This window comes from Austrofundulus limnaeus, unplaced genomic scaffold (genome assembly GCF_001266775.1).
Source record: "Austrofundulus limnaeus strain Quisiro unplaced genomic scaffold, Austrofundulus_limnaeus-1.0 Scaffold285, whole genome shotgun sequence".
Taxonomy (NCBI): Eukaryota; Metazoa; Chordata; class Actinopteri; order Cyprinodontiformes; family Rivulidae; genus Austrofundulus; species Austrofundulus limnaeus.
Genome location: NW_013952687.1, coordinates 529,431 through 539,966, shown reverse-complemented (window position 1 = coordinate 539,966; position 10,536 = coordinate 529,431). Strand labels below are relative to the sequence as shown.

Genomic DNA, 10,536 nt, shown 5'->3' with positions numbered 1-10,536 from the left:
TTATTATTGGCTGGGATATTTTTGTGCTGCCGTTTTATTTTTAATTCATTGGTTACAGTGCAAAGACATGCTCACTGTGATGCTTGATTCAGTATATGCCACAGGTATGAATTCAAGTGTGAAAGTTATGTTTAACTGTTGTTTATGCAATTCCAATAGCTTATTTGGTGGGAAGTTTTTTTCCTGTTGGTGGTTTTTAGGGTAAAGTGATAAACTGAGACCTGAAATGCATGAACACAGTAGTTTCTTTAAATGTGTTCTTTTATGGTGGTTTTTCTTTCAAAATACAGCATTTTATGAGGAAAGTATTTAAATGTGTCATTGTACTTTATTTAATAAGCATGTGTTGAACAACTTATTGTTAATTTTGCAACTATTGTACTTTGAGAAAAAAAATACTTCAATTTGTGCATGCCATGATAATGAGCTGCTGCGAGGAAGACTCATAAATGTTACAGCACCAGTGGGAGGAAGGGCTTTCCAATAGAGATTTTCTAGTACTAAAGGATGCCATCATCAGAAGAACGACATTTCTTTTATCTGCATTGTTTAGAGAATATCATTACCAAATGACAGGATACTTTGAAGCCCAGCAGTTATTTTTTTGTGTGTTTTAGTTTCTATAAAAAAAAAACATTGCAGGACTCTAGACTGCAGTGGAAGATGAATACATTTGGTTTTAGCTAATTATGTTTTGCAAGTTTTGGTACATTTGTGCTTCCTGGTACACAGTTTGTGCCTGGCTTATTGTATGCTGTTCTAAGCACAAAAACCAAAATATACAATGAACAGTTTAAAACATAGGCACAAGGTGAATCTTGTGGCTATGTAACAAGAATTTATGCACAAGCAGAAGCCTAATAAACTATACAATTTTTCTTGAGTCCTGAACTCTCAAGCAGCCCTTTACAAAACAATTGAGCCACTCCAAATCAAAGTTTCATTTTATAAGTTTGTAAATATATTTCTTTGGTGAGTAGACACAACTACAGTCATAAAAGGTGTAATTTGGTCAATGAAATAACTGGTGCATGAATCCATTTACCCGTAGTTGTTTTTTGTGCAGTCTGTTGAAAAGATTTAAAGAATATAATAAGGAGACCCATTAGGCTCATTGAATCACACTTATTGCAGTCACTCCTATGAATGATCTTTTATGACACTCGTGAAAGAAAAAAGAAAGCAGTAGTTACTTGGCCTCTGTCAGAAAGTAAATCCGCATAAACCAAACAGGGACACATGAAATGAAAATTGCAAAGAAAACTGAACTAAAAAGAGAAGATGTGTTAATCTTTATTTGATTAGGAGACTTACTTGTGCTTCAGACTAGTTTTTATGAAATCTAAAACTTCTATCAAACATCAGTTGTTTGACAAAAATCTCACATTAAATTCACTCTCAAACACCATTAGACATCCACAGTAGTGAAAATTAAATATACTGCATGTGCTTAAAGGTCATGTGACTGTATTGCAATGATTAAAATATCACAGCAAATGCATGTAACTGATGGTATAGTAACAGCTGGCCACGTCAATATGGCTATGTCATTGGACCTGAATTTAAACAGCAATTCAGTGTGGAATAGAGCCATACTGCTTTTGTATTCTCTCATGTAAAGTTATGGTGAATGGGGATTGATATAAAATCCATATGAGCGGAGGCCTCCTAAGTGGGCCCATTGCTCTCCCCAAAAAGACACTGGTCTTTATTCAAACATTCTCATCCCTCATTCTCTCATGTAACATATTATTCAACAGCTGTTGTAACTGGACCTCCAGATGCAGTAGATCTGGGTCATAATTGATATTTGAGCAGATCCCACATGTCTTAAATTGGGGAAAGATTGAGGGACCTTGCAGACTGTGGATGGACCTCAACGTGACACAGGCATTCCCAGATTAATACATTGGCAGGCTTTGTCTTGTTGAAAACCTATACCAGGGTGCTGCTCAGGAGACATGCGACCACAGGATGTCACTGGCATGGTGTTGCACCATTAGGGGGCTGTAAATTATTATCAGAGGTGACCTGAAGTCATACCCTTTGGGTTTCCATATCACAGTGCCAGGATTAATGCCAGTGTGTCCGTCCACGACTTTGGCAGTAATGGTTCTTTCCACCATAGATGCTTACAATGGTCATTTGTGACCACATACCAAAATTCATTATTGAAGTGGCATAGTATGTCGCCACTCATCTTTAGTCTGTGCAACCAGTTACAGCACCACCCTGAAAGCAGCCATCTCTGCTCTGGTGTTAATGGCAGGTATGCATGTGACATTGACTCTGTAATCCAACTGATGCCAGTCATCAAGAACGTGGGTTGTTGTAAAGAGTCTGATACCTGTGACCACATGATAGGAATAAATGTCATGAAGTCATGATGTCATGCTCGGCAAGCAATACAACAGATATCGGATAACCATTTTGGTTTTATGATATCTGGACAGGCCAACTATTTGCAGATTGACTGGTCTGGGACCAAGTTCCTTTCAAGTCAGACCATCCTATCTGTATGTGTAAATCTCTCTCCACTATTCTTTTTTAAACTAAAGCCCTCTGCATGATCCATCCGAACCTGTGAAATCCTCTCTTATCGTCATAGCTTGATGAAAATCATGTCACTTTGTTCTTAGCTTCATGTTGCCAGACCCTTCTTGGCTCAAGCCCTTCGGTGAACCTTTCACCCCCCCCTTTCCATAAAATTAGTGGTCAGAAGTGTGTAGGCATGTTTGTCTATGCTGTAAAGGCCTCAAACAACAGTGGCAGCATTTTGCTTCAAATATTCCGCTTCCAGTAGCCAACTTTTGTGCATCCAAACAACATTGTTTTGAGGGGCAGTTGTCTGAGGCAGTCAGAAAGTATGTCCATCTGACTCTTACAGACACTTATAAGATAGTCAAATGGCCAAAAACTCAAGGATGTAGAATGCACAGACATGCACGGCTGAATCTATCAGCCCAAAAATGTGGCACTCTATCCCTAACAGATTTGTGGCCAAACAATGGATATGTTGTCCGGAGTGTCTCCAATGGGAAGATGACCGTGTTGCTGGAGGGTTTTCCCAGGTGCCCGTTGCCATGTGTCTCGTGAACCCTGAAAGATGTGCACGAAATATGAACATCGAGTAATCGCACATCAACAGTTTGGCTTCGGATGGAGCATGCCTGGTCCCTAAGGTAGTCCCACATGTTGAGCTTGACCATTATTGATAAATGAAAGACCACAGGTGCAACATTTTGCTTCTGTCAGTCTGTAATGACCAAATGAAGTAAGTAAAATATACTTACTGTTTTTGTTTTATCCGTTTACACAATCAGTTTTACAAACTGTATCCTATAGTCTAAAGGTGTGTTGGCATTAAAGCTCTGTGCCTTTGTGCATCACAGCTCCTGTTCCCCCTCCTGCTGCACTGTGCAGTCACTCTCCTCCTTTCTCCGTCCTCTGCCTCTCATTCCTCAGAGCCCTCAGATGAACTCGCTAAGCTGACACAGCTCGAGTTAGTCCCTCTGACTGTGGATGGGGCCCTGGCCCACCACCTGCAACACTGCCCCTACCACCTCCGCCTCCTCAAGACCCAGCTGATGTGTGGTCAGGAGCTCCCAGAGTGTCTCTACGGTCAGCCTCTGTGGTCTGCTGTCTGTCTCTGTCAGTCTCACACCTTTGAACTGGGACTGGAGAAACTGGGATACTGCTAATGCTGGTTGAGCTTTGCATCTACTGTTCCATTCTGACTTGTTTCCTGCTTGTGTATTCTTTTTTTAATCTGCCTGTTAATTTTGTCTGTAGTCCTGCAGCATGCACCATTTCATGGCTAAAATCTGAAAAATGTTAGCATGTCTGGCAGAAGGTGCAGAATTGTCTTCCTTTGCATCTTGAAAGTCAGAATGAAACAAGTTTGGAGGTTTTTTTTCGACGGTAAGTTTATGTATTTCAGAAGAAATTAAGTTTGTGAATTAAGTGTATGAGGTGGATTTTTTTAAGTTGGTACAATTTGAGTAAATTGCTGAAAAGTGACTATGATGTTGATGGCTGTAAATGACAGACCTAGACAACACTATCTCAAGCACAAGTACAATAAATTTTATTCTGCGAGTTCATATCCAGGTTTATTACCTGGTTTCATCAAAATATTTTCTCAAAACGTGTTTGTTCCAACTATTCTAGTCACTGTGGTCTACCAGTTTAGGGTAAGTTTTGCGAAATGAATAATGGTCAGCTCCTGGTCTGTAGTCAAGTACCGCTAAATCAAGACATTAAAGGCCTTATGTCAAACTAGAAATGTTTAAAAAAAACTACCTGGAAAGAAATGTTTTCCTCTTTAGTCCAGCTTTGGTCAATGTTGATTTGTTGATTTGTTATTCGACTTTTTTTTACATACCACAAGTGAAATTGAAAACACAAGAAAAACAAAACAAGCTCCTTACCTGGAAAAATATGGAACCTAGATCAATGAAGACAAATTCCCAATTGTCTCTTTTCTTGTTTCTAAACTTCGTCAGTTTTGTTGAATTTAGTTCTCTGCAGATTATTAAACAACATCAGAGTATCTAACGTGGAAACCGTTCTTCTTGTCAGTTGTAATAAGCTTTGCCATTGAAGAACTAACAGTGCTACAGGCATGCTAGTCACTTGTAAGTCAAACTTTTCTGTGGCTCATTTTTAGGTTCGCTTTTTTGTATTTTGTGGATGTTTCAAACTGAGTTTTGACTGCAGAGAAAATCCCTGAAAATGGGCCATTTTTTTCCGCAACAGTGTCTTTTTGGAGACTAATGTCTGGTGTTAATGGCATCGATTTGACTTCCTCAGTGCCAGATTACGACTTAGATCCACTTTATGATAACTCCCTTTGCATCCATTAACATGCTTCCTGGCCAGGTGGATGATGTTTAAGCATCTGTTGAAAGATCTGGGTCAATATTGTCTGTTCTGTCATTTTAATTGGCCAATTAAGCTGTGGTCTGTCCATAAACTGCTGGTTTTATGAAGTGTTGTATGAGTTGATCCTATCATTGGAGTCAGCTAAAGAACATGACTGTTATTCATTGCTGATAACAGAGACAACTGTGTGAAGCTATAAAACAATTTTTTGCAGCAGGATTGTTTTTATTTAGGCTATGTTGTATTCTCTGTTCTTGCTGCTTTGTTTTAGTGTGAAGAATCAATGGTGCAGTGTGGCCTTAGTGGTTTGGGCACTTGCTGCATCAGATGTGTGAGCTGAATTTAATGTCCACATGAAGAGGCTGCAGCAAAGGCAAGACAACATAGATTATATTAAACATTAGACTGTCATAAGTATAAACCATGGAAAGAAGGATAAATGCTGTGTGAAAAGTAAACCATTTGATTTAGAGACAGCATATACTGTAATACCTGGTATTAGTTTTATTAAATCTCAAATGCTTAGGTCAACAAACTTCAGAATGACATTCACACTGTTGATAGACATTAGGGTGAAGGTTTATTTTTTTAAATCAGACATCTATGACTTTCTTGATGCTATAAACACTTTTTAACTCTTGTCCTCTAACCAAAGATAGTCTTTGGGTTGGACACTTCAGAGGGACATAATCCACTTTTTTAGTTAGTTAATATATTTTGTTGTGTACTTGGAATCTCTAAAAGTGCAGATAAGGTGAATTTAGTCTATCTTGGTGCTGCGTAGATAACTTTATATTGTGTTTGGCTCATGTTTTTCAACTTGTTCAGTTTTCTCTATTCTCTATGATATTTTCTGAACTATTACGTCAAATTATTTGTGACAGAATTGCCAAATAAGGTCTGGATCCACCAACTACAATTTTGTCGTTGTCTTTTTGTCATCATTCTCCTCTGGCTCTGGGTCAGACTGTGGCTCCAACATGTAAGGCTGGCTGGACAAGTCTTCTGTTGTTGACATCTTTTAATTCATTTGTAAATAAAACATTTCTGTGCTGTGAGATAGTCGTAAACCCCTCTATCAAACTGGAATGATATTGTCTGGAAGCTGGAGGAGGGTGGGGTTTAGCGCCTCAATTGGACTTAAAGAAAGAGCATTAAAACGAGTTGACCTGAGACACCTCAGAAAAGAGGTGAAAGAGAGGCTTGTGGAGTTACAATAAAGAGGAATTCAGATCAAATCATAGCAGTTCCACTTTATATAGACCTCAAGTGACTGATTTAAATGTGAAAAAGATGGATTTAAAAGCATATGTCTACATTAAATTAATTAGTGTCAATATACTTTTTTAATAATAAATGAATGTTTGTCATTTTATATTCTTTTTTCTCACAGTTTGCCTCTATATATTATTTATACATCATAACAATCATATGCACTTTTTTCCAATTGTTTTTCTTTAACTTGAGAAATTTCAAACTACCAAAACAGACAGTAGAATAGAGCTTTATTAAACAATGATTCAACTTTTTTTGTACAAACAGAAAAATGTTTCGGCTCTGTGTCTTCATCTCCCAAAATCTGAAGACACAATCAGTGTAATCTGCACATTTAAAATCTAAAACATTGATCATTAATATCTTTTTTCTGGTTTTGAAACATTGGCTGTGTCTCAGTTCATTGGTTGAAGCCCACATAGACCGCGGCACACGTAGGCCACACCCTTTGTGGGACACCAATGTGGGCTGCGTTTTGTGGGTTTTTTCGACCGCATGAATAGGCGTCCATGAATTGGGAAGCCTACGGTGTGGGGCGGTGATGTAAGCAGCCCCTGAATTGAGACACAGTCCTTATCTATCAGCTGTGAGGATTTAGCTTCTAGAAGATTCAAAGGAAATCTCATTCTTACACATTTAAAATGGCTTCTGACCTGACTAGCAATAGAGTTAATAAGATGTGGTTTGAACTGGAGTGAATTAATCTGTAACACCTCATGTGCCAAGTCTGGTGCCTTTCTGGTTAGAATATTCCACTTCTGTTCTTCTGGTTGTACTAACAAGTGAGGGAAATTACCTCAAAGTGACTGCTTTCAGTGTGTTGTGTAGCTTCAGCATGTGGGTGGACTGCACCATCTGCTGTGGGTATTTCACTGAATGTTGATCTTTTAGCTGCCTTAAGGTTTGTGTGGTTAGTTAGCAAAGAAAATAGCCTTTGTTGGTTGTGTTTGGCATACACCATGATGAGTAGATGCATATAGACAGCCAACATGCACAGAGAACTGAAGTGTTGTTAACCTTCTTCCTGCTTCTGATAAAGTGGTACAACAGGCTCTCTCCCTCTCTCCTTCTCTCTCTCTCTCTCTCTCTCGTTTGACTGGATTGCAGGATTCGAAGGTTGCTCCATGGTGCCATCTATTTACCCGCTGGAGACACTGCACAACTTGCTGTCCCTCAAGCAGGTGGAAGAGTTTCTCCAAAAAGTGTGCGAGAGCTGTGAAGCTCAAACCAAAACGATGAAAAGTAGGTCTGCACTCAGATATGATAACAGATTTATCATATTTACTTATTATTAGAGGTGTCCCGATACCGATACCAGTATCGGAATCGGATCCGATACCAGCATCAAGTACTCGTACTCGTACTCGTAAAAGCCAGCCGATACTCTTAACCGATACCACTTTTGTCTCCTCCTGTGCTGCGCTGCAGCACAAAGGGTAAACAACAATCCATACCAGGCGGGGGCGCTAACGCACTGACAAGTTATTTCCGACCGCACCCCCGAATAACAGAAGAAGAACGACGAGAAGAAAAGAAGAAGAAGAAGTAACATATCGGCAGTTCGGAGATATTTAAGAGCAGCACGGAGGACAAACAAGCAGACTGTCTGCTGTGCTCTGCTAACTGTCAAGAGGAGGAGAGAAAGTTGGATGTTTTAACAGCAGCARTTTGATTCAACATTTGAGGACAAGACATGACAAAGAATTCAAAGAGTTTCTGCTGCTAGCAGAAGCCTTCAAAAACAGCACTATGCAGCAGTTGTTGCTGTAACTTCAATGCTGTTTTTTTTTTTCTTGTAGAACAAACTAAGACATAAGCAGAATATGGAAGGAAATTTGTTGTAAAAACATTTTATTTTTCACTGTGGTTCTTCTCAGATTTTGTTTTAGTTGTTCCATTTAAGTTTGAACTGAGATTTACTGCACTTTATTACTATTAGTCATTTTTTAAACAGTTTAAGACTGAAGCAGAGTAAACTTCTATAGATGTGCTGCTAAAATTTACATTTTAATTTAAATTTGGTAGTTGCATGTTGAGGAAAATGTATAAAAATAACTTATTTTGTTTTTTAATGTATGCAACAGCATTTTTTTTTGCAGTATTTGTATTGTTAATACATTCAGAGGGAGTGTGGCCTTATAAAAAAGAGCCTGTTTGAAATAAAATAAATGGTTTCAAAAGTTATGGTGTGATATATATATATCAACTTATCTACTTGTCTGAGGCTACGTTCACACTGCAGGTCTTAATGCTCAGTTGTGATTTTTTGAAAAAATCAGATCTTTTTGTGTGAACGTTCACATTACATTTTAAATGTGAACGTTCACATTACATTTTAAATGTGAACGTTCACATTACATTTTAAATGTGAACGTTCACATTACATTTTAAATGTGAACGTTCACATTACATTTTAAATGTGACCTGCATCAGACCCCTGTGTGAACGCTCCACAGCACTGATGTGACACGCATGCGCAGTAAAAGACGTGACGTCTCATCAGCCGGCTTGTTTGTTTACAGAGCTAGCATGGTTGCTACATTTTGCACATCGAATCTGAAGTTGTTGTTTAATCAGAGCTGATTAAATAATTATCTGACGCTTCTTTAGTTCAGTGTTTATACCTGAACCTGCCTCTGACCGGGATGCTCCAGTGAAGCTTTTTTTTTTTTTTTAACGAAACTACGAGCTGGAAATAAAGTATCGACCGAGTATCGAACTTCAGGATCGATACTCTCCGCGACCCAGGCTGGACATGTTATCAAACTATCTACGTGGAAAATGAAAAGTAAAAAGATGAAACAACTGGACTTGTGTTTTGGAGCTGTAAACACATGGAGCTGCAGATTTAAACAGCGAGACTTGAGGTTAGTGTCTTATCATCCTTCAGCCCCTCCTCCTGATGAAAAAGTCAGATGAATGTGACATGAGCGTTCACACTGCAGTCACTTTGAAAACATCAGATATGTATATGATTTAAAACCACATACTGAAACRGCCTGGGTCGGATTTGAAAAAATCGGATTTGTCTCGTTCAGACTGTCATAAAAAAAAATCAGATATGAGTCAGATGGGTCAAAAAAATCGGATTTGGGTCGGATTTGCCTGCAGTGTGAACCAGAGTTTGCACTACCTCTTTATTGTCAAACATAATATTTACCCATCAATTTTTACATGATAATTGCATTTCATTTTCATTCTGTTTAATATTCAACAAGTTGAACAGATAATCCACCCTAACCCCACTACTTGGTATCGGTATCGGTATCGGTATCGGCGAGTACCCAAACTCAAGTACTCGTATTTGTACTCAGTCTTGAAAAAACTGGTATCGGGACACCCCTACTTATTATAAATCAATGTAGTAGCCATAAAGTTGTAGGACAACACAGAGAAATGCAAATTTAGACAAACTGAAAAAGCAAACAAACATTTTAAGGCTTTTAAGACCCTCAGTTCAACTGTCATGTTTTTAATAAACTGCAGGAAAGTGTTTGAAACATGCAGGAAAAGTTATCTTCGTTAGCCATAGTTTTTTAATATAAAGTCAGGTCAATAAATACTGTATTGGAACCAAATCTGTTTCATTAAACTGTTCATGAGATATTTCGCCAACAGACGGAGAAGTGCACACAGACATTGTGTTCACCCACCTTCCATGGTGGTTAGTGATGATTAAATAAACAGTTGTTTCTGACATCAAACACACCTGTTAGCAGTTTGTTTGCTGCTCTTTTTTAGAAACTGGTTCTGGGAAACAAACCCTGATGTGTGTATTTGTTCTCTTCCAGCCCTCTCTGGTTTATTCAACTCCCAAAGCCAAACCTCTCTGGACAGTCCACGGCCGCCTCTGTCCTCCTCGGAGTCTGAGGCGTCACTCCAACCACCAAGCCAGCCTCTGTGGCGTAAGTCCTTTTTACATAAGGTCTTTAATTTGGGCTGTTCCAATACCAGTTTTTCTCAAACATATGAGTATTTTAGTTTGTGTACTCGCTTACACCGAGTACCAGCATTGAGTATTTACGAACAAGGACTGGATCAAGTAGAATATGCAGCACAGTAGATACTGCTGCATCAATATAAATTAAATTTTCACTAACGACTAAATGTGTCAACTCAATACTAGTATCCCAGTACTTGTACTCGTATTGGTTCCGAGTATCAAGGCGTTTTGTCCGTGTACATGTACAAAATTCTGGTGTCGGCATACCACTAATTTTAACGATGCTGAAAAATAAGTCAGATGGCTTTACTGTATTTTTCGGACTATAAGCCGCACCGGACTATAAGCCGCACCCCCAATATAAAAAAACAGTACACCCAAATTTGTCGTCAAAAAAGTGAATTCAACATCAAAACATAAAAAGCAAACCTTTA

At 38.6% G+C, this 10,536-nt stretch overlaps 1 protein-coding gene across 1 annotated transcript in view; it reads left to right on the top strand.

Moving 5' to 3' along the window:
• Positions 1 to 10,536, top strand: part of ppip5k1b (diphosphoinositol pentakisphosphate kinase 1b) — a gene marked incomplete at its 5' end in the record, with an annotated part of 53,902 nt that overhangs the window by 39,314 nt on the left and 4,052 nt on the right. Inside the window, 2 exon segments of the mRNA XM_014021279.1 lie at positions 7,267 to 7,401; positions 9,951 to 10,064. Of these exon segments, the coding sequence (XP_013876733.1) occupies positions 7,267 to 7,401; positions 9,951 to 10,064 (249 nt within the window).